Source organism: Ochotona princeps, chromosome 19 (assembly GCF_030435755.1).
Source record: "Ochotona princeps isolate mOchPri1 chromosome 19, mOchPri1.hap1, whole genome shotgun sequence".
Taxonomy (NCBI): Eukaryota; Metazoa; Chordata; class Mammalia; order Lagomorpha; family Ochotonidae; genus Ochotona; species Ochotona princeps.
The window spans coordinates 38,972,148-38,997,783 of NC_080850.1; the positions used below are offsets into that span (position 1 = coordinate 38,972,148).

The window sequence follows — 25,636 nt, forward strand, 5'->3', positions numbered from 1 at the left end:
CTTTCTCAGAGAGTTATTTTTGTGGTTCTAGCTTAAAGGAAACACTGGAGTCCACTGCTTTCTGCTTGACCCAGTCTAATTCTGCTCGTCACACAGTCCCAGTAATAATCTCCCAAATGCCTATCATAAACATGTTCAAACACACAGACTTTTCTCTCTGCAACCTTAGTGATCACACCATGGCACTATTCAAGTCTACCTGCCCGTGATTTCTACAGTTCTGCTTAACTTTATTAGTTTGATCCCAGTTATGTGATTCCTTCCAGTATTTGATGACGCTTTGGGCTTAGCAGCTTTCTGCTCTTATTTATGTTCCCATGTCTTCTGTAATCCTGTTGCAAGTTTAAGATAAAGAAGATATGAGTGCATGGAGTTAGTCAGCTCCCTTTGACTGGAACCTTACAACTAAAAACAGCATAATAAAAACTCAAAAGACACAGTAGGCAAACATGGCTTTATTTATTTATACTGTATAACAAATAAAAATAAAATATTTGAGTAAGTTTTTATTACTTATTCAAAAGTAGAAACATTACATAATAGAAAGTACTTTTAGGTGATTATCTAAATTGTTAATGTCTTATCTATTATTCCAAATCTTAAGACAAACATTATCAAACACTGAATTCCCCAAACAGATAAAAAGAGTAGTCAACTAGTGCATATATTAATCAAAACACATTAAATCCTTATAGAGTTAAAGAAATTCCCTTCCATACTAAGGAAATACAGCAGAGGATTAATGTTCGTTCCCTTTCCCGATTTAATAGTAAAGAATCACAAAATAACCGTGATCACATTCATACTCACAACTTACGATGCTTCAACTTTACTTTCAAATGATATTCAGTGGAAACCATTCACAGAATTTTGAATTTTGGTATTTTTCTGGGCTTATGGTATGCCTAAGATACTCTTCGTTGATGTTGGACAATAGCAGAGGACCGCAGCACCCTGTCAGCCCAGGAGCCAGGAAAAATGATTCTGCAATGAATGTGCTATGTTGTTAAGCAGATAGGCTTGGTGGGTTAGGTGTATTCAATTCAACTTTAACTTACGACATTTGGTTTATGAAAATATAACCCCATTAGAAGTTGAGAAGCATCCATACTTATCCTCTCTTCAATGGAGAGCACATGGCAGCCCCAAATAGGCAAATTCTTATAGTTTTATTTCTCCTAGTAATATTTGGTCATAAAGTTCTTTAGTCAAAGGAATGTAAGACTTTTTCAAGTTATCCATAAAGTAAAGTGGATCAGAAATTTTCAATGGGTCAAATCCTTCTTCCACCAATTGAAGCTTCTGTAGTTTAAATGTCCCTGTTGTTTCCATTTTTTCCTATAAAACAATTACAAAGATGAGTGGAAATGTTTAATATTCTCTACAAACACAGTATGTTATACCATGGACTAGTGAGTTTGTCTGCTACTGGTAACTTCAAGGAAATAGCAAATAACAATGGAACTTTTAAACTCTAAGACTGATTTACCTGCAAACTTTATGAACTGAGCCCATATGTCAACATTATGAACATTCATGTAAGCATGTTTAAAACAGGCAGCACAACCTGTTGAATACTAAAGGATCTCACACAGAAGGCCCTAAGCCTGAGTCCTCACGCCTGGGGCAGCTCAGGGAATTTCCAGGACCCACACAGGCTAGCTTCAGTTTCCCTAAAAAATCCAATGATATCTACTGTTTACCATAGAAGTCTTCCGAAAGCTCAGGGAACTGACATCTCATAGAAAAGCAATGTGTGGATTTTAAAATTTTGCTCAGCAGAACAAATAAATCTTCTAATCTCATTTATAGGACCTTTCTGGAGTAGCCTCATAGTTGAAGAGAATCCATAGCTCTTGACAGTAGTTTGTGTTACATTCCTCTAGGTCCCCGGTTTACAAGTCCATTAGCAAGTAACTGGAGTTATTTGAAAATTAAATGAAAGACTTTGTGTTTTGTTTTATTTGCATCATTTTTCACATGAATGCTAATTGTTCATCCTAAATACTTAATAGGTTAGTGGATAAATGAATAGATATTTTGTGATAACTCAAGATTTGTCATGAAAAAAATTTACTAGAACACCAAGGTTGCCACAAATCCGGAAAGTTTAAGCATCTTTGCCTCAGGAGTTTGAAAGCAGATCAGGTTCTCTCTCTTTCTGGACGTCTCACATGGAAACACAACCTTGCCTGCAGGAGACAACATGTTGGGACTCACCTTTAGCTGTTTCTGTTCATCCTTGGGACTAATTCGAGACTCAGTTCTACGCTAAGCCACCCTTGATCACCCCCTTTCCCTCCCCTGGCTCCCTGGTCCAACACTTTCCTCCTAGAACTACAAATCAGTGGAGCCGTGTGGGTGCTTCTCCAGAGAATGAGAAGCTCATTTCATTTATAAGATGTAGTGTTCTCCCTTATAAACAATTAACATTATATAAAGTGTAATTTCCTTAGGTCAGGTCATCTCCTTTGAAACACTTTAATAAGTGGTTTTATAAGCTCTTATCTAATTACCATATTTTAATTAACCTTGTCCTTACTAATTTATGGAGAGGATGAAAAGGCTTAACACCATAACACTTTGAAAACTATGTTCAGATACAATGTTTGTGCATCTTTGGCTACTTCCTAAGAATAAATTTCGGAAACTGAAATTACTGAGCTGGAATACATGCAATCCTCTGAGTCATGCCGCATCAAATGACTGCTTTGTACAAAGATGAAAGCCATCTGTACTTCCTTGGAGGAACAAGATTAGTTTTATCTCAGACACTGAGGATGACAACATTTGAACATCACTGATAAAGGGCCTGGCACGATTGTTCAGTGGCTAAATCCTTATCTTGCATACCCAGGATCCCACTGGGCGCTTCTTCATGCCCCAGCTGCTCCACTTCCCATCCACCTCCCTGATTGTGGCCTGGGAAAGCAGTGGAGGACAGCCTAAGTCCTTGGGACCCTGTACCCATGTGGGAGATCCAGATGAAGTTCCTGGTTCCTGGCTTTGGATCAGCTCATCTCTAGTCTTTGTGGTCATTTGGGGAGTGAACCAGCAGAAGGAAGATCTTTCTCTCTTATTCTCCTTCTCTCGTTAAATCTGCCTTTCTGATAAACAAATCTTTCTACAAAAATCTTTGATAAACAGTTGGCAAAAGGACCCTTCATAATTACTGTGCTAGACTGATTTTTAATCAGAGATGTTTTGGCTGCTTTATCTGAAATAACTTCTATCTTTACACATTTTTATCAGATCATGCATTTTCATAACTTATTTGTTAAACAGATATTTTGACCTGTAAGTGTCAGGCTTTGGGCTAATTAAAGCAAATACTGTAGCAACCATAACTAATAGTGATTAATAATCCTAAAATACTTTCTGCACTTGTGAAAGACTGATCTAATATTTTATGCAAATGTGCCTGCTTTTCAACTTAAGCTGCTCTAGGTGAAAAAACTAAAAGCATTTTACGTTCTTTCAACATTCTGCTTTATCAAAATATATTTCCTATGAGATGAGACAGCAAGGGAAATGCGGACACTGGGTAAGGTTAGAGAAAGATAACTTGAGGGACCCTGAAATTGCTCAGGTCTTTCCTGTGGTCCAAGAGGCATGAAGGTACATGAGAGATCAGGGTGTACAAACACATACACACAAATAAACATCAGCAAAACAGGAGTGATTTCAATCAGGTGGATTATATCAATGCCCTGGTTGTAACAGCTTTATAAATTTTAATTTTAGGGAAGCTAGATAAATATCCCTGGGATCTCTTTGTTATAGAACAATGGCATGTGAATCAACTATTTCAATAAAAACTCAGTTAAAATCTGTTCTTTTAAATCTGTGACTTTAGTATTTCTGAGGATTATTGGGAAAATAATACAAAACAATGTAAAAGGTCTTAAAAATAAAAATATGCAAACTCAATATGTATTTTAAAGTTCTGATGATATTGCTCGTAGATCAGTGATCTGACTATTAAGATGGCCAGCAAATACTTGACAGATGAACATGACACCATGTATTCCTCTGTCAGTGATAACAAGTAAATTCAGAAAATGTTGCAATTTAGATGATAGGAGATGGAAACTACAAACTTTGTGGAAATTATATTTGGGACACAAATTTAGACAAAGCAGTGTTTGAATACGTGAGTATGTAAGTGTATACAGAAGCTGAGGAAATCAATTTCCTTTGACCATATTTTACATGAGTCACCATACAAGAGAGGCCCTCGTCCCAAAACATTTGAGTTCAGTACTCAGCCAAAAGATGGCAGGAAATGAGAGGCTGGACAGAGTGATGGCAGAAAGTAAAAGCGGAATTGCTTCAAGTCAACGGCCTGCAGGCTCTGCAGACATCTTGATGTCGGCTTGGGGGAACCTAACTCTAGCATCCTGCAGACATCTTGAACTCTGAAGACCAAACTCCAAAGATGTGCACAAGATATATGCAAAGTGAAGTCCTGGCATGCTCCGTCATCAGTGTCACCAGGACTGTCACAGTTCCACGAGGTCCTGAGTGCAGAGAAATGAAGCCGTTCCACAACACACACACAAGCACACAGACACGCACACACAAATACATACAAGCTCACACACAGAAACACATACATGACTCATATACAAACATATGCATGCACACACAAACACATGTAAGCAGAGATACACATACAAGCACACAGAGACACACAAAAGCACACAACACACAAGCATATACAGATACAAACTCACACATACGAGCAGACACAAACACATATAGGCACATACAGACACACAAGCACATATACAAGCACACACAGACATATGAACATATATGCACAGTACAGCCCAGCATTTCACCATGTTTCCTCCCACAGTTTCAGCTTTCAGCTATGACAACCAACTGACATCAACTCAACATCACCAAGCTTGTAACTCTCCTGGACTTTTTCTAATACAATTTTAAAATACACATTACACATATCATATTATTCTGCCATAAAAGTCCCTCATGATTTCCAGGTCTTAAGATTTTACAGTAACTGTGAATAGTAAAATTACCTGAATTCTTAAAAACCGTGGGTAAGCATAAGCCGGCAGAGAGGTCACAACTTGTTCATAAACTTTTTCCAAATCTAAAGATTTATGCGGTTTTAAAATAATAGAAGCCATTCCTGCTTTTCCTTCATAGCCTGAAAAAAATTTAGAACAGAATCAGTTTAACAATGTCAAGATGAATTTTTAAGAGTTATCCTGCTAATTACTGAGTACAAATGCAATGCGTGGTAACAATACACCAAGAGTATGCATGAGCCTGCGTCTTCCTCCGAGCCTGAGATTTAATGCCTAAAGGCAATTCAAGAGCAAGGAAAGACAGAGGCCATTCCTAATCGTCTACACTACAGAATTAAAGAGTTGGGATGAAAAGCACCATAAATCACCCACGCAATTCTTAAGAAGGAGAAGGTAGGAGTGAGGGAGGGTAAGTTGGGAAGAACCACTATTCTGTTAATAATTTTGTTTATTAAATACATGGATCTTGCTTCCTTTCATAAAAAATGAAAAACAAGACAGAAAAACATGTGAAAATAAGCATAGCTCAGCAGACATCTAAGCTCTAAATGTGAATGCGACAAAGGCACATTTTTAGTGAAGCTGGTATTCCCATCGTAAATCCCACAGACCGTCCACTGCAGAGGAAACCACCTTCTGACCTGCGGGGATCAGAATGGCCTGCAGCCTTTCACCAACACCCAGAGGCTACTAACTAGTAACACCTCTTCCTGCTTCCCAAATACTCCCACCCCATGGTGCCCCTTGTCCTGTGAGCATTAGCTGGAAGATATTACATTTCCTAAAAAGCAAACAAAAAAACGGGACTGAAGTGATGGATGGGTGTTGGAGAACTTCAACTTTCTTGCTTGTTGTGCCAGTTTCCCCAACATCACGGGATTCCAAAATGCGTATTTATGAAGTCACTGAAGCTATGTAAATTCCAGACAGACCCACTCAAGTGAGTAGCGCACCTGAACATCTAAATGACCTTGTTCCTGTGTATCGGTATTTTCTAACACAAATCACAAAAAGAGAAAAAAAAATAGACCACTGAAATCCTCCATCTATTTGTAATCAGTGAGTCACTGATTGTAATTTAGAAGTTTTTCTTTAAAAACACAAATAGGTATTAAAATTTAGTAGTATTTCTGCACTAATGTGATCAGAATGCTAGCTTGGCCAAGAAGAAGATAAGGTATTAACATGTTAAGAAAAAAGAGAAAAGGTTGAATCAGTAAAATCACTACAATATAAAAGACAGACTGGCATATTGTGAGAAAGCCCCAGATCCGACACAGGTGCGAACCTGGCACGGGCACACCGTAGACGTTTGTTTCTTGTATGAAATCCAGCATTCCAACCACATCCGCCACCTCTGTGGTGGCAACATTTTCTCCTTTCCACCTGTATCAAAGAGAAATTTCAGTTAGTCCTTCTGTATTTGGAGAAGCGGGTAGGCGGTTTCAATTCACTGCCTGCCGTTCAGCTCTGTGTGAGCACGCAGTAACCAGGACAGCCAGTTTTCCAAATAGTGTTTCTATTTTCCAAATAGTATGCCATAGAAACGCCTTGTTGGTAATCAAACTGATTTCTTCCTAAAATGATTTAATTCATAGTTCATTGATTGCTTGCTTTCTAAATATGCTGGATCATAAATATAGTATAATAATGAGGGTTATAATTTTAATTTGTAAAGTAACCACTAAATGACAAAAATTCTATCTCTGGTGCTATGAATATAAATAATTTAAAGGAAAGCTATGGGTGACATTTAATATGCATATACTCTAATTCCTAGGTATTAACTCCTCTGACCCCAGAATCCTTATGAATGCATAATTTATTTAATTATGATAAAATAAGCTTATAACATGGCACATATATTTACTCTTTAAAGCACCCGCTGAACAGCTACCACAGGTTCTTCCAGCATCATTGGCCAACTGCACAGGCCTGGCTCACACCCACAGGTGGTGCACCCAAGACACTTCCTACCTGAAGGTGTCTCCAATACGGTCCCAGAAATACAGGAAATTCTCTGCATCTTGCACCATTAAGTCTCCTGTGTTAAAGTAAACATCTCCCTTCTTGAAAACATCAACAAGTAACTTGCTTTTTGTGTGCCTGGAAGACCCGGCGTAACCAAAGAAAGGATTCTTTGTATTCACTCGGGAGATGAGAAGTCCAGGCTCTCCTAGCAGAGAAAACGGCATTTTTGCAGGCATCTTAGCACAACTAGCGTCATATCCATCACATACATGTGTCCGATCACACACGCCCAGCACTGCTCACCTTAGCTCCCCCAACCTTTATTCTATTGGACATCACACACTCCTGGTGCCTCCACCCAGCACATCACTCACAGGTCACCACAAGTACAAATCACTCTGGGAAAACCAAGAAGAAGTGGAATGTGATGTAAAGCAAGGATGTGCAGCATTTCCTTGACTTTCTGAGTCAACAGAACGACAGCTATTTTTTTTATAAAGATATGAATCTAGAGATTATTGAAAGCCACGGAACTACCCTAATAATAATTTTAATGCAAAATGACAGCAAGTATTCCTGACTACTTGCTATGGGATTTTGCAACTGCCATCTTACTCTCACAGAAGTGCTCTGCGATTGATACTATGATCCCTGTCGCCCCGAGCAAGGGACCCAAACCCAGACAAGTGAAGCACTCAGCCAAGAGTTAAAGAAGCACAAGTTGGAAAACCTTAATGGGAAGGAGATAAGACTTTGAGAAGATCTCCCATCTCCTAAAACATAACAGTGCCACTTTTATTCATATCTGGGATAACTTTTTGATCTAGCTTACTAAAATTAAACAGGCTTCCCCCCACCCCGCCCCTGCCACTCCATCTGCAAGGGGAAAGGCAAGTGAAGCTTAAAGGCAGCAGTCCTGCCCCCAGAAGCCTTCAAGCACCTGTTGATTGGCTTTGCCTGCTGTGAAGGGCTTCAGTAACATTGTGGATAGTCTTAAAGTTCAGTCTTAAAGTTCTCCCCCTCCGGAGGCACTCCCCCTCTGTGCCACAGAGGCTCAGCTCCTTGTAATCTTCAATGCCACTGGTCACTTACCACCAGCAGCACCCTCTCTCATCATCACCACCACAGCTGCACACACAGAGGGCTTTGTATGGACCATTCCCTGCTACGAGGGTCTGCATCCATGTCCCTTTCTAAATGTCACCAAAAGCCCATATGGGAGGCCCTGATAATATTCCCATTGTACGGTTACAGAAAACAAGGCAGAAGAAGTCATTTTCCCAGAGCCACTCATTTGTCTCACACAGGAGTTGATGTTTTATGATCAGGTCTACCTAATTCCTCTATCATTTGTTCTCAAGCCACAGTCCTTATAATTTTGAAATTTTCCAAGACTGTTCCATCACCCTTAAAATTTGTTATTCTCTTCTTCCAGTCACAAAGTTAATGAGATGAATGAAGGTGGCCACATCTTTTCTGAAACAATTAATCACTGCCAATGCCTAAATACGTCACAATGAATTCCTATCTTTCCTGTCTAGGTATAATTTCCATTGCTAAGACATAATTCCTTAATGGAGAAAAGAACTGAATAGCTCCTAGTCAAACCTCCACCAGCAAGGCAGCATTCTGGGATCACTTCTAAGGACACTCTGAGATTACACCTGTACAATTCTGGGATTCAGCTCTGTGTTCACTCATGATTGTAGTTGCAACAGATAAGCACACTGGAAAGGTGTGTGCAGTTCTTTACAACTTCTTCAACATTTGTTCTTATTTTGCACAGTGTCCATAAACTTGAATTAAAGGTTTGCCTTGTAATAGCTAACGCTCCTATTGTTTCTCCAGTCTCATGTTTGTAACCTTTACTTCTAGATTTGAAGAAGAGATGTAAGGCGTCATTCTTCAAAAGTAGTTTAAACATATTTTGAAGTAGTAAAATGGCATTCTGGCCTTATTTATTCCAAATCCCTAAACAATCTTCAAGTGCATATCACAACATTTTATTTTCTAGCCTGATTAAGTGCAGTGGGCACCTGCATTAATTGGGACACCTGCTAATATTACAATTTCTAACTTAAATTTGTAAGAAAGTCTATTGGGGATCAGGGGAGGAAGAAACAGGAGAAACGGGCAACAAGTCCGTAGGTCCTCCACTGGCTTCACACACATCTAAGCCGGGCACTTAACCGTCAACGGTGACCTCGCTTCACATCTATCAATTAAAATAGGACTCAGACAAGTCAGTTAACCTGCCCAAAGCTGCACAGATTCTAAATGGTAGATCTTCGATTTAAATCTAAGCTGGCCTGACTTTCCAACATACCCAGAATTAGAAATAAATTCGTTTGTTTTTGCATTATAGTTTGGTGATGTTGGGTGGCACACATATGCTACTGGTACAAAATAGAAGTGGTAGATTAAGAAGAAGCATTGTCAACCTGTTAACATTTTCCAGGTTTCAGAATTTACGGTGAGGTTCTTAACATCTAGTAACTAAACCATGTCGCATTAAAATACTAAATCAGTCATTACACTCTAGAATTATTCATTCTACAGATTCAGTCATAGTCACACAGACGTTCAGAAGCTTTGAGGAGACATCCTCAAATATGAATGGTACCTTTTTTGACAGGAGTACACCAGTTCTGCTCGTTTCTCACGGGTTCATCTTTCTGAAAATCATACTTCACCAAATCAAACGAGAAGAAAAGCTACAAAAGCAAAATTAAACCAAAAAACCATTTTAGTTATTTGCTCAAGGACATTGGCTCAAGAGACGGTATTCTCAATTATTCAAAGATAAATGAATGTATTAAAACAAGTGACTTCTGCTGCCTAGAAGGCAGTATTTGCGATGAGACCTGAAGATACCCACAGATAGCATTCATTCCCTGGTAGCACTTTCCCTTAACACACAGCACAGCTGTTATCATAAAGGAGTCATATCTGGACACAAAAGTGATGCATGCGTTCAGTTCCGTACTGTGCTAACTACAGGTGAGAGAACCATTTTTGCAGCCTCCTAAAACATCATCTGAAATAGGAAGCTTAATAGAACCCTTCATCTTCAGATCAGGGAAAGAACATTCAGGGCTTTAAAGTACTACTGTGGTGTTAGATGAGCCATTTATGGGAACGTCTATATCATTTGGGGAACAAAGATAATTTGCTGTTTCCTCTCATGCTCAAATGTCCCTAGTTAACATGAAGGTATCAAAATGCGATGCAAAAAAAAAAAGCAGAGTGAGTGAGCAGATTAGCAGAGAGGGGTAGAGAAAAATGAACAACTTTAGAACAAGAAGGGAAAAGTGAATGCCAGTGAGAGAAAGGTAATCATTTATTATCAAAGACTAGACACAAATACCTCTAGCACTTAATTTTAGAGAAATCTTTAATAACTGGAATCACAGTTCATTATTTGAATCCAAAGATAAAACAGGGCAGCTGCCAGTGGCTGGGCATTTACAAACGCTCCTGTGCTATAAGACAGCAACAGCTCATCAGCAGGCCCTACGAGCAAGAAGATAATACAGTCTGTTTCAAGAGCAGGCTCCATCAAACAGGAAGTGATACAGATACGGTTTTATTCTGGACATAAAATGCCTTCATTAAAATGCAAGCTTGCATCTTGTGGCTCTTTGCCTGTAAGCAGGATACAGCATGTTGGCTGGTCGCCTAGCCAGTGGAGGGAAGATTGCAGAAGATCCGGAACTGCCTTCATTGTTATGGCCACACAAGAACACAGCTCGGTTCATGAAGCCACTCCTTTCTCTCCCATTTCAACACTCTTTATTTTTTGGAAAACTTGCCAAACAATTGTGGTGTCCGCTTTAGGGTTCTTTTAGATTAATTTGGCAACCATGTGTGAGGGTATGATTTATTCCTTACAGTCTGTTATCAACTAAAGGGGACTTGTCCAGAAAGTGGTAATTCAAATGAATTCAAGCACATCGAAATATTTCCTAAGGTAGCTAGAAGAATTTGTTTTTCTTTCTGCCTTCACGAAGTCCCCCATGAGATGACAAAAATAGCTGCATTATAATTTAAGGGGCTGGTGCTGTAGCTCAGCTGGCTAATCTTCCCCCTTCAAGTGCCAACATTCCATTTGTGTGAGTGTTGGTGTCCTGGCAGCTCCACTTCCCACCCAGCTTCCTGCTTGTCCTGGGAAAGCAGGGGAGGGTGGCCCAAATCTTGGGACCCTGCACCCACGTCCACTCCCAGCTTCTGGCTCTGGATCTGCTCAGCTTTGGCCACTGTGGCCATTTGGGGAGTGAACCAGTGGACAGATCTCGACTCTCTCTCCTTCTCTCTGTAAATCTGCCTTTCCAATAAAAATCAATAACATCTTTCTAAGAATAATACAATTTAAAAATGGATGCCATTCTTGAAATTTCCCCAAATGTACAGTTGGTATATATAGGTATTTATGTGTTTGTGAACAAGAACGTGTCCAGAACACAGCCACCAGAATCCCACTGCTAACAGTCTAGGTTCACTCTCCTCGTGCCCCAGCACTGTGTAGCTGCACCCACGTACATTGGTCCTGAGAGTTTCTTTACACACAAAGTGCTTTGGCACACTTAGCTTCACAGATGTACAGGTTGGAGAAGAAACCCAAAAATCATCTAAGTGTCTAATATTAAGCAGATTTTTGTGCCTAGGAAGAAGTAACCAAAATCCCAAAGTCCAGTCGCCCTAGAGATTGCATTAGAGCTGAGTATCAGTCTCTGTGTGCTAAAGAATTTAACCTTCACCTTTGGCACCTGGGAGGGACACTCTAATACCTTCTGTGTCCTTCTAACTACGGGGCTGAGAATGGGGTCACCCAGGCACCCTGACGTGATGTAGAGTAGGGGCTCAGGACCACCCGGCTTGAGCTCTCCGAGGATGGAGGTCAGCCACGTGGCAGTCACCTAGCCTGAAGGCTCCACAGGCCTCCCAGTTGGCCACACCCCACACACTGCCTCATGCAGACACCAGAAGCCTCATGCTGTTCTGACTCTACAAAACAGGGCAGCTGCTTTGTGCCCTCATGCTTCTTCCCAGTATGGATTGTCACATGTTTCATTTTATGCGCTGTGAATACAGATATGATTTTAAATGTTAGGAGTCCTTCTGTTGAGTCACAAGTTAGGGAGGCCCTGGGTGAACTGTTCCCTACCTCTGCAATCAGCTAGCATTCCTTGCTCAGGAAAGATAATCAATCAACTTCTAACACTGTAAAAAAAAAAAAAAAAAAGCCTCTGAGGCTAATAATGAGTGCCTAAAATGATCACCCTATTAATTACATTTTTAATCTTTAGATTGTGTGTATGGATTCAGTACAATGACTGATAAGAGAACAATGACTTCTCTCTCCAGCCTCCTGTCTGCTACTGCTGCAAGTCTTCACGGACTGTTAGGATTTTAATTTCTTTCCACATATAAGCATAACTCAGAGTTGCTCACCACCAAGACTTCTCACTGCAGGGGACTCATTCCTCAGTCCTGTTTTATCCTAGTGTTGATAGGCAGTAGCATTTAGTAAATATTATCAACAAAACTGGCCTTTTGGTAAGTATGAGGGCATTATATACCGTGATTTTTAAGATCTTCAAATACCAGTGAAGACTTACAGCGTGAAGAACTAATCCGTCAGCAGTAAAATTCTCAGGTAGTGATGTTCCTTTCCTTTCTTTCTGGCACTTTCTGAGAGGTTGCTTTTGTTTTGAGAGGTGCCTGAGCTCACCTCCACCAAGGCTCACTGTGAGCAGCCCGGATCTTCTCCTCACTACATCCTGAGAGCTCTTCGGTTCGGGTTTCTTACAGAAATCTCATCAGGAGATATATTACTGATGATTTTATCATGCCGTATTTCCCCCCTGGACATAGTGTGTGCTTTTGCTAAAGACCCAAGTCCTTTCTTTGTAATTTTCATGTATTATGAGTGAAACAATCCATTTTCGTTGATCTTGTCTGCAGGAACAGCAATTACACACATGGAAGACCACTCATTGTTTCCAAGCCCTACCCTTTTCCTTTATGTTCTTTGCTCTGGCCACTGTGCTGTGAGGCTGCTTAGTCCCATCTCGTGTGCGCCTCATCCCCACCTGCCTGTAACATCTCTGCCCCTGTTTAACTCCTTTAATGTGTGTTCACTGCAGCAATGTTTCTTTTTCTTTTTCTTTTTCTTTTTTTTTTTTTTTTTTTTTTGCTGTTTCCGCTCTGAGCTGGCCAGGCTGACTTTTCCTTTTCTGTTGTTGACTGAGGTTCCTCCCAATCCTTCCCTTAATTTGAGCTCTTATACTTAAAAGGGAATGTTGTTGTCATTTTTTCAGCCTCGGAGAAGTTGCTTTTCTAAACATATCTTCATCCTGGCTTACTGTTTTGATGTGCAGGCATATTTTTCTCAGCCTGCTTGTATGGAGATTCACTGCTCCCCTTTCTGCAGGCTTTCCATCCTTGAGGGATTTCATGTTTCTCTATTAGGAATTATCTTCCCCTGTTGAAAACACTAGCCAAGAGAAGGCTGTCTGTGACTTTTACATAGGTTCGTCTCTCAAACATCTTGTCACCAGTTTTTATTTTATTTGCATTAGAGCAACGATGGGACCTTACGCTTTAGTTTACATTCATTTAAAAAAAAAACCCATATTAATTTAAAAGTTAGTTATAGAGACAGAGCAAGAGAGATCTTGTCCCAGATGGCCATAACAGCCAGGCCAAAGCCAGGAGCTTCTTCCAGGTCTCCTGGGAGGGTGGCAAAGCACAAACACTTGAACTATTCACCAGTGTTTTTCCTTTGCCATGAGAAGCAGAGAAGCTGGGTCACACACTCCTATCTGTATGGGATGCCGGCATTGCAGGTGGCAGCTTTACCTGCTATGCCACATCACCAGTGTGCCAGCTGCATGCGTTTAAACGACAGTATCACAAAACAAAGACAACAAGGCTGTTGTATCCTTTTTCCTTCATTGACAGTGTTCTCTCTCCTCCTGGAGGCGAATTCCCCTCAAATGCAGAAAGTACAAGCCTGCATTAGTTTCAGGCTTTGAGAGATGCACTTACAAGATGTCCCCCACTTAACTGCGGCATGATATTTTTTCCAGATTTTTTCTGACAGCCTGCTATGTTATCAAACAATGTGTGACTGCAGTGATAGCTGAGGGAATAGAATTCATATGGTATTATATATTATTCTTTTCCTGACAAGAAACTAAAATATATGGAAAATCAGAAGTTTTCACAATAAACTAGAGATGAGCCTTACTTCCTGCATTACTGACATTTTTACAGGCTGGCAGGGGAATTAAAAACATCAGAAAATTATAATGAAGGCAGCCCAGCTATATAAAAAACAAATCATCTCTTGGTGGATGGTTACACCGGAATGACTCAGCTTGACAAAGGAAACTTAATAATACCACGTCTGTAACAGGACTGGTACAATGAAAATGAGAAAATTATCTGCCAGAAATGGAAAGCTCAGCCATATCTGCACCTACTTTCCCTGAAAGACTTTTGTTCAGAATTACAAGAGCAGTTGGGAAATGTCAACCGGGCTTTCCAAATCCCCAAGAATGCATTGTAAAAATAGCTGCACCTTCATTAGATTTAGAATGTAAAGCAGCCTTCGGGAGGCGGCCTGGCCAGGAGGTGAACCGCTGCAGACAAGAAGCACCTGTTCCAGCTCCTTCCAGGTACTGAAAACCACCAGCGAGGTCCAGATGGGCCAGTGTTTTGCTGTTGTAACTTCCGGGTGTTATCTGACGTAGCAAAGTTCATTTAGATAAATATGATTCTGCAAAAGTAAAGTAGCAAGAGATGCAAGTAACACAGACGTATCACTGTCTGTGTGATGGCATTCCTGGAGGTCTCTCAAAGACACTTGCAGAAATGGGCAGCTTAGGGAGTTCTGGAAACTTCCATGGCCATGTCACAGCATAGTGGCACTCTCAGGGTACAGGTGAGATCCCCTGTGGAACAACAAATCCCTTTCTCAAGTGGTCACCTTAGTCCTTGATTGTTCACATCACCTTAAGACGTAAGATCAGTTGGGAAATGTTTTACTCTTTCTCTAATTTCTAGATACTTTTCTAAGACTGGAGCTATCTGCTCTTTAATAAACGTACTACACAAGGAAACAATCTGGGACTGAGATAAGATTTCTAGGTATAAGTTCATTTCATTTTCTGTGGTATGATAATTCTTGAGATACTACTAATAAGATGTGTGGTTCTAGAAATTTGTAAGATCCATTTAATAATTTCATATTTGCAGTATGAGTGCATTCAACCTAGCCTTCAGCTGCTCTGCTTATGGCTTAAGTCTACAGCACTGTCCCCCTTCCCATTCTTGATGAATATATCTTCTATCAATCAAAAATCGGTTAAATTTTTTAAATTATACCTATATTTCTTAGATACTATTTGAATTTGTTTTCAATTCATAATTTGAACTTCCATTTTATATTGTTTCCTTCTGTTTGTTTTATTTAACTTTATTTTTAAAGTTTTTCATTTTGTTAGTTTAACTGATGGTAAGACAGAGGGAGAAAAAGGGGAAAGAGCTAAAAGTCAGACAGCAATCCAGGTACCCGGCCACGGAGGCCGTGGGCGGAGCAGCATCTTCATCACTAAGCTAAGTGCCTTTCCCAGCAGTTGTTTTTATAAAAGTAACTTACTGAACTGCATATTTAGCTGCCCCAAATTAATTTTTAGTTCTTTTTAACTGAGTTCACAACTTTTTCATGTAGCATTTGCATTATGATTCAGCTCCAATTTTCTAATTTCTGTTGTGTTTTTTCTTTGACCCCCTGGTAGTTTAGAAATGGTTTCTTTTCAAACACACAGAGAATCTGTAGTTTTTAAAAATATTATTTCTCCACCATGGTGGGAGGGTTTGGGGAGGGGTGGGAGAACCCAAGTATCTATGTAACTGTGTCACATAATACAATGTAATTAATGAAGTTAAATAATAAATAATTAAAAAAAATATTATTTCTGCCCTACACTATTATCAGACTACACAACTAAAAAACATCCAAATTTCTGAAATTTGCTAGGTTATCTCAAAGTGGCCCAGTAATTCTTAATAGATGTTTCCTAAATATCTGAAAAATATTGAAGTTGTGCAGATGTTAGCTGCAAAGTCCTACACATTTATTAGTTCTAGAGGTGTGCTATGTTGTTGATTGCATTAATTATGTAAGTCAAACTGTTGCTGAGTATAAATTCAAATTTCATAGTTATCTTCTCCAAGTCAGTTGAAGGCATCTGTGTACTTGTTTTGGTATTTTATTGTTGTTTTATCTGCCATTGAATAGTCAACTGGCAATATTTTACTCATTTAAAGGTAATTTTTTGTTGTCGTTGTTATAACCCAGCCATCCCACTTCTGGAAATTTACCCAAACAAAATGAAGTCAGCATATGGGAGAGTTATCTGCTCTCCCACATTTACAGCAGCTCAATTCCCAGCAGCTAACTCAAATATCACATGTTTTCTCCAACCAAAATACATAATCTTACATGGTAAGATTTGATTACTGTTACAGCATTTTTCTTCACTGTTGAAGAAGAGTGGTTTTTTTCTGCTTGCTATTTTTTTTTTTTAATTCTTTACAGCATCGGATGGTAAGTCTGTGATTGTGAATGGAAAGTATGTCAATGAAAAAAATAAAGAAATCAAGAAGGAAGAAGTTGGAGGCAGGCATCCATGCGCCTGGGCCACCTGCTGCTTTCACAGGAGTACCAGCAGGAGGCAGGTACTCCGAAGCAGAGCAACCAGGACTCAAACAGATGTTCCCCAGTGGGATGCCGGTGCTGCAGGCAGGGACTTACTCCACGGCACCACAAAAGAGTGCCCATTATTCTAATATTACAAAGGGAAAATACAATGATTGAGTTTTTCACAACCCATAACACCACGGTAGACCTATAGTCTATTTAATTTATAGAGGTTTTCAACTTAAAAAGTGAAAATATTGACCATAATTTTTGGACACCCAAATCTAGAAAACGGCAGATTTTCGAAAACACTGTACTTACTTTATAAAAGAAATTTGTTCTCCCAACAGATCCAATTTTCCCAGTGTGGTTCATGAAACTTATGTTTCCTTCAGTGGCTCCATAGAACTCGCACATCTTAATGTGTCCAAATCTGTCTAAAAATTGCCTCCACACGTCACTCCGCATACCATTTCCAATGGCCAAGCGTACGCGATGATCCTTCTCTCCTTCTCTCTGTTAGAAAACAAGGTTTATTCATAACTGTTTCCAGTCCCAAGTCTTCCTTTCATTAACCATTACTGAAGCAGACAGATAACATGCAAATATGAGCTGCACGTTTCGCATGGCAAAAGGTACATCAAAAAACAAACACACACACAAATTAAAACAAATTAGAAACCTGGATCTTGTATGTTAATAGCAGGGCCATGTGGGCTGCTCATGAAATGGCACCGGCCAGGAGGGACAGAGCCAATGTCCCTTCATATTTGGGGAAAGCTGTTCCTGTAGCTAGCAGGTTCAGATCAAAGTGTACTTCCAAAATGATGCATTGCTTTAAAGAGTGTACAACTAAGACAGTCCTCCAAACTCCACAGTTATACTTCAGACTGCTGCGTAATTTGAACAAGATATTGACTCCTGCTCTGATTCTGTTTAGTCATCTATTAAAAATGACCCTGCATTGTGTATTTAATACTCAGTGCTTAATACCAGCACAAAGAACAAACTGAGACAATCAAACACTTCATTTAGAAACATTATGAAAACTACACACAGTTATCATTTTAGGTTGTGCAACATTCTCTCATTTTAAGTCTGTAGTTTAGAATTTGTCGGAACATATGATTACACATTATTTTACATTCAGCAAACAATATAGGAACTGACATGCCTTATACACTGACCTAAAATTAGGGCAGCAATACATCAGCATCATCATGGTAAACACCAGACTGCCTCTGAACTACCTCCATCATCACTGGAAGTAATAGAAGATGACGAGAGGAGGTAACACATTGCCAGTAATGAGGAACTAGAGAAGTCAAAGTCTCCGTTCCTTACAACTAAAAATGATCGATTGATTATAGCACTTATTTCAGTTCCTTCTATGACTAGCGCAAAAATGGTTTTAAAACTAACACAGTAATATATGAACTCTCATGAGAAAAAAAGAAGAGTGAGTTGATTTTGAAAGCTGTAAAGTGAACTTATAAAAGGAATGTTCCTGAGCAGAATGAATAACGCCAAGGGAGAGTGCTTCTGCATCGCCCGTCTTAGTACCTGGGTTTGGGTCCCAACTCTACTCCCAATCCCAACTGATTGATAATGCATTCCCAGGAAGCACTGGGGTCAGGCAGTTGGGCAGAAGACAGACAACCTGACTGAGTGCCCTGCCTGACTTGGGCTGGCCCGGCCCTGGCTCTTGCAAACACTCAGGGAGTGAATCAGTGAATGGAAGTTCTGTCTTCGCAATCTCCCTCCCTGTCTCTCTGTGCCTCTATCTTTCAAACAAATCAATTTTTAATTAAAAAAGCATAAATCTAGGCCTGCAGATGAGCATCCAATAAATATTCCTGGAAGCATTTATCAAACATCAACGTGAACAAGGATGGCAGGAAAGTTCCTTGAAGCTGTATTCAGTGAGCATTGTCCCCCTGACTACTATAACACAGTCCTTGCTACATGGTGGCCCACTTCCGGAGAGCTCCTCTGGAGAAGTCCAATGGGACAGACCTCAGTGTGGGTTAAGCAGCCTCCTAACAAATGGAAGGCTCCATGATGGTCTGCAAACCAAATAACAACATTAGCAAATGCTTCTCTAGCTCTAATCTCAGAACTGTGGACCCAAAATTGTATACCAGTTAGTTATTATCAAGGAAATGGGCCTTCTAAAAACAAAGATATCAATTTCTGCAATACCTCAATAAAAAGGCTAGATGCCCAATTCATTCCCCTAGAATCTGACCCATGTGTTGACAAATCCCTGCAAAAAGCAATCAGATCTTAGTACCTCATTCTGAAAATTAATGATGGAAGAACAAATTGTTTTTTAAGAATGAAAAATACAGTAAGATATATGAAGCATAATAAAAATGTCAAAAATATGCATAAGTGGGATCTTATATAACAGTAAGAGAGGACACAACAGAGAGACCATTTTTGAAGGGACAATGAGAATACTTTTGGCTGACCTTTGAACAATAACTATAGAACCCAGAAGAAAATAGAATACTATCTTTAGGCTAAAAGAAAAAAAAATCAAGCTAGCTTTCTATTCTCAGTGAAAGTAGTATTCAAAAACAAAAGCAAAACATGTATTTTCATATAAGTGAACACTAAAAATTTTGTGTTTAGTAGAAAGATACAGATGGAATCCTAAGGGAGGTCCTTATCATAATAAAAAAGCAGAAACAAACAGAAACAAATGAAAATGAGGCAGGAATAAAGTGATGAGAAACAGCAAACACCTATCCATGGGGATGAGTGCTGAAGCATTAAAATAATATTGGTAATATTTATAGAAAATATGTAGAGCTAAAATAGATGATATACAAAAGACTAATGATAAGCAAATGAAATTAACGTGCTACAAAGTTCTTGCATTGTCAAAAACTAAGAAAAGTAGTATTTTAAGATGGTTTATTGAGTAAAGGATTCATATTGTACTCTCCAGTACAATAAAGATACTCAAACAGAAAACTGAAAAACTAAAAGGCATATACCTAAAGAAGTAAGCAATGAAAAGTTAATGATATTTAATAAAAATTTAACAATAAAATTTAAAATTTAATATTTAAAATTTAAAAAAGGGGAAAAGAGCAAATAAAAAATGAAACAAAACGAAACAAAAAAGACTTAAGGCCAAATATTTCAATGTAAACAGACTCAATACTTTAGAGAAAAGACTTTCATAATTCACAGAAATATGAAACCCAACTACTTACAGTTTTTTTTTTTAACTATTCAACGACATGAAAAACCGAGATTATTTCAGTGGAAAATTATATAACCTGAAATTCAGGAGGAAACCAATCTAACTATACCAACATCAGACCAAGAGGAATTAAGAAACACTTCTGGAGGAGAAAAAATACACAGAAGAATTGACATCTTAAATTTGTACTCACCTAACCTCCCCATCAAAATATATAAGGCAAACACTGTCAGAGTTAAAAAAAAAAAAAAAAGAAATAGCCAAATCATACACAGATGTTGGGAAAAAAATTAAAAATACTTAATTCATATACACAGGACAATAGAACAAATCAGTAAATAATTCACATTTCTTTCAAATGCCTTTGGGACAACTTCCATAACAGATCGTTACATCTTTTCAATTGTTTTTTGAAAATCAGATATACAGGGAGAAGGAGAGACAGAGAGAAAGATCTTCCATCTGATGATTCACTCCCCAAGCAGCTGCAATAGCCGGTACTCAGCTGATCTGAGGCCAGGAGCCTGGAGCTTCTTCTGGGTCTCCAACATGGGTGCAGGGTCCCACTGCTTGGAAAACCTCGCGAGCCTACATGACATCTGTCAGAGTGACCTTCCTTTTACAGAGTCTAACTGTCATGACATCTGCCGAGTCCCTTCCTTTGGGGCCCTCCTGATGTACACTTGCATTTGGGGAACTGTGGTATGCACAACTATGGGGGGGGGATTGTGCTGCCCCCCACCACTTTTCTAAAGCCATGAGAGACAATAGGTTGCACACAAAAAGCATGGCCAATACAGAAGCAATTGTAGGCTGTGACTCAGATTCGGTTTCTACAAACTGGAAAAACTAATTCATAGTGATAGAAATCATAAAAGTGTTCGCGGTTGGGAGGAAGGTGCCAAACAAAATACTCCAGAGACATTTTCAAGGAAAAAAATCAAAACTATTGCTTACATAGAACAGAAACGGAAAACCATAAATCATGGGTGAATTACACATGTCATACAGGAATGCTATTTCCTTATAACAATCTTGAAAGATACGATGAACCTATTTGAACGGTATCTTCATTACATCAGTGACAAATAGAGAGAGGAAACATGTGATCAGAATGACAACAGTTAAAACTGAAAAGGCAATTAGTCACCGTGTGTTTTATGGAAAAAAGAAACACAAGGGTAAAAAAAATAACCAAAATATCTGAAAAGGCTTAAAAGACTTTAACTATGAGAAAGCACTAATTCAGTTTTTAAAATTTCAGTGAAAAAAAAATTTCATGAGAAATAACAATGTCACCTCGTCTCCTGGTCCTGTCTGTGTGTGGGGCTCAAGTCATGACTCAGCAGACAGAAACATCTCCCCAGACCAGAGCAGCTGCTAGCAGAGCAGAGTCCTTTGCTGCCACTCTGTCACCCAGAGCAGGTCTGTCCTGGTTATCACCTCCTCTGGGCAAGGCAGATCTTGCTAACCTGGCACAGAACGAACTCCTGGATTTTCCACTGTCATTTTTCTTCATGAAACAGTAGCCGATCTTAGGATCTATTTGGCTTAAATGAAAAACTTTTTTTTTTTTATGGTGCAACTCCTGGATGTTTTTCAGGGTCAGAGAGAGGAGACTCAGCACGCCTCATTATTTGTAAAATTTGCTGGCATGCTCTGAAAGGTGGTTTATAAACCAAATGCCACACAGACTGTGACTTGGTGTGGCAGTTGCTATACAGCTTACTAAATGAGAGGAAAGAATCGCAAATGGCTCAAGCGATACACAAAATCAAATGAACAAAATGATCACGATTTCTTTCCCAGAACTACCAACCACATTTCTCTAAATCTCAAAATTCTTTTGTTCCCTTTCCATTCCCTTCCGAGGGAGTCCAGGAGTGTGTATAGCCTCGTGGTAGAGACGTTGAGAATGGCCCGTCTCCCCAAGCCTGGGTTTGAGTCCCAGCCGTCCTCCCGACACCAGACCGAGGGGATCAGAAATGACCCAGACTGGCTCCTTGCATCCCAGGTAGGACACAGGAATTGTATTCCTGGCTGTTTCCAGTATTTAGGGAGAAAACAGGCAGATGGGAAACTTCTTTTTTCCACTCCTACCATTCCTCAATCTCTCCTTCTCCAACAAAATAAATATGTAAGAAAATGAAAAAAATCAATAGGTAAATAAAAGAAAACAAAGCACAAGAGACCATCCTTTGAGGCAGATGAGGAATGACAAGCAGAACCAGCTTGTAGTGTCCAGGGTTAGGAAAACGCATACTGCTTTTGATGTTCAAGTACACTGTGGTTCAACAGACCAAACTGCTGCGTGGGACATTCAAATTGCAAAGTGCTGGTTCAAGTTCTTGCTCTTCCACTCTCAATTCATCTCCCTGTAGCTGCCTGGGGCTGTAGAATACATGCTGAGAACCCTGATAACCCAGCTATGAACCTTGGCAGTGCCTTGGTCTTGGTTTTCAGGAAGGCCTGGAGACAAGTGCCTGAAGGCAGGCACACCTAAGGCCTCCTGGGAACACTGCCCGAGTGACAGGCTCTGCCACATTGCTCTCTGGCCCACTCCACCTACCCCCAGGCTTGCTTTTAGCTCTTGGAAAATAATGGTAGCCCAATGACCTAGAAAAACGTATGCAAGCTCAGAACTAAGTGCTTTAGGAGTACTGCCTGGTATGTTTAGGATTATAGAATCATATAAACTATGTCTCACTAGAGAACCAGGTGTTCTTGTAGCAAAATATTGTCCTTTCCCAAAAGTTGTTTAGATATAAGGAGAGCATACAATCAACGGTTTGCCTGAGACTCCTGATCCTTGATTCCCTGTCTTTTCCAGGCGTCAGTGCTCCCGCACCCCAATTCCTGCTATCCAAAGAGACCCACAGCTCCCTGCTCATGTGCAGGCACAGCAAGACGACGGCGCACATACTTGAGCCCTTCTCACCTGTGTGAGAAACCTGCATTGAGTTACAGGCTTGGCTTGGCCCTGGACCAGCCCCCAGAAGATTCCCCCATTTGTGGAATGAACTGGCAGATAAATCTCTCTCTCTCTCTCTCTCTCTCTCTCTCTCTGTCACTCTATATAGATATATTTAAATTTTTTTTGAATTCTCAGGAATAGCCTTAACCAATATCATGAACAGGATCTATACAAAGAAATGTTTAAATGGTAGTAAGAGATACACCCAAGAATTTTAAGACTAAAAATACATACCTCATATTTTGGACAAGAAGATTTAAGCAAATAAAGATATTTTACAAATAGAAACATGAAAACATAGACAACTTGGAAAATACAGAAAAAAGGAAAGCAAAAGATAAAATCAATAATACTACCATGCCAGTTATATTTTTATACTTCCAGGTTTATCTATTTAAAAATATGACTACACTGTAATACAGATAAATGATGCACTTTGTTAACCCAAACATAAGCACTTCCTAATTAAAGATACTAGCAACAACACTCAGAATTTTGTTTGCTTGATTCAAATTATGAGCATGGATATATAGTAGAATGAGAACACTGTAAGTCTTTTACATATAATAGCAATGTGACAATCATGTGCAACTTTATAGCAAGCCCAAAAGATAGCCCTGTGTTACACACCCATGTGTGTGGACTCACACCCAGAGATGAACATGAAAGGAAAGAGAGGAAAAACATTTGAAAAATTAGTTTATGCAGGAATATATAAAGGGAACATTAAATAAGACGTTCTCATATCAACTAAATCAGGGCATGCAAAACTGTGGATTCTGCTTGCAGATTTCAAAAGTCTTACGATACACAACAAAAGCCATTCATTCACAGGCCCTCTATGAGTACTTTCAGGACAAACAAGAAGTAGGCAGTTCTAAGGCAGTATTACTCATAAAGGCTCAAAAACTTCCTAATCTGGTGCTTTACAGGAAAAGCTCAAGATCCTTATCCTAAGTGCAAAGTGAAGTTCCAATAAAAAAAATTAATATTTACCCAAGTTAGGTTAATGGAATAGTACATGGGTGCTACAAATATTGGCTCATGGAGCCTTCTTTGCCGATCCCCATATGGCTTCACTTCATGCTTCCTAAGGGAGCTTTAACCTTTCAGAGACAACTGTGAGTGGGTTTTGTGTGAAGCAGGGTGAGTAATCTACTCCAAACACGTCAACCTAGGCTTCCTGTGTACCTGGGGTATATTAGCAAGTGAGCAAAGCACTGGCCAGCAGAAAAATGTCTTAACAGCCACCAAGCTATTTCTACTGTAAAACTCTGTGGTTGATCCCCGGGTGATGACTAGAGGCCAGGGGAAGACATCAAGCTAAGACTTGTAGTCACAGTAGCTTAGTCCCACCGGGCATGATGGGCTGGGAGGCAGGAAGGTGGGAGAAGGGCAGGTGAGGTGGTTCAGGTCAAAGATGATGTTGACGACAGTCCGAGTTGTAGTCAAACAGAAAAACATGTTCAGCAGAATGACAAATAAAAGAGAATGTGTAGCCAGGATTGGGAAAGGGAGCCTTGAAGTGTGGCCCCCGGACAAGTAGACAGGAGATGGGAGGCTGAGACTGGCTTCTGCTTGATTTTGTGTAAGCATGGAGACACTAAGGAACTGCTGCACCTCGCCTAAAATAAATCCAACCTTGGCCACATCCATCAATAGTTTTCTAAAATTCCCTTGGTAAAAAGCTCCCCAAAGGCTTATTTTGAATAAATTTCTATTCCTTCATGAGATTTCAGTCTCCTAGTAAATACCACAGAATATCTAAGCTATGTGGGGAGCGGAGGAAGCATGAATAAATACAATACATATGTTAAGTCAATGAAGACCTAACAACTACACACATAAATACACAACTGAAAGATACGGAGTCACAGAGACTGAAAGAGAGAGACAGAGTACGTGAGAGACACAGACCAACAGGAACATCACCAAACACAGAGAGTAACAATCAAAGACAGCGAAGGACACTGACAGTCAATTACAGAGAGCTAGAGAAAAGAGAGCGAGTGAGGGCTAAGGATGCGGGGGAGGCAGAGAGAGAAATGGAAAGAAAGACGGGAAAAGAGACACAAATAAAGATACTGAGTGAGGCACACACACAAATAATGAGAGGTAAAGGTGCCGAGAAACGCACAGAAGTCAGAGGGATGGAGCAAAGGGCACGCGCACTGAGAGCAGGCACAAAGCCTGGTCTGCAGCTTTAGCAGGAGGGAAGCCAATGCACCTGTACACGCGTCACGCCCCAAGTCACCACAACATTCCAACAGAACAAGAGGCACTGCCACCATCCTCTACATGGCGACAAGGCCAGACGCCACAGAGAGACAGACTGATGTCATTAACTGTAAGCTGTGTGAGGCCAGGACTGTCACTGGCTTCATCCTGCCCAGCACCACGCCTGGAGCTGCACCTGCAGCCGAGTCCGCACAGGGCACTTGAGGCACGGAGGAGGGGAAGACGCTGGCTCCACAAGGCTGCACAGAAGATGCCATCTCTCCCCAGGGATGCAGGAACAGGTCGTTTCTAACTCGGTAGTTCTGCCCTTTCCCCAACTGGGGCTGAAGCCCCAGGCAGAATCTTCACAGTGGAGTGTGTCCAGGGCATCCATCCTGGCACACATGTATGCACCAAGCCAATTCTCAAAACCCAGAAAGCACTCACTTCCCCTTCGGACATTAAAACCTGCTTCTAACATAATGAGATAA

General features: G+C 40.0%; 1 protein-coding gene across 1 annotated transcript in view; it reads right to left on the bottom strand.

Annotated features, from left to right (window-relative positions):
- Positions 1 to 217: 217 nt before the first annotated feature.
- SLC27A6 (solute carrier family 27 member 6) overlaps positions 218 to 25,636 on the bottom strand; it is a 50,684-nt gene continuing 25,265 nt past the window's right edge. The window contains exons 5-10 of the mRNA XM_004586376.3: positions 17,059 to 17,253; positions 9,652 to 9,742; positions 7,035 to 7,233; positions 6,346 to 6,443; positions 5,046 to 5,176; positions 218 to 1,338 (exon numbers count right to left, since the gene is read on the bottom strand). Coding sequence (XP_004586433.2) covers positions 1,162 to 1,338; positions 5,046 to 5,176; positions 6,346 to 6,443; positions 7,035 to 7,233; positions 9,652 to 9,742; positions 17,059 to 17,253 — 891 coding nt within the window. The 3' untranslated portion in view covers positions 218 to 1,161. The remainder of the gene's footprint in view (positions 1,339 to 5,045; positions 5,177 to 6,345; positions 6,444 to 7,034; positions 7,234 to 9,651; positions 9,743 to 17,058; positions 17,254 to 25,636) is intronic.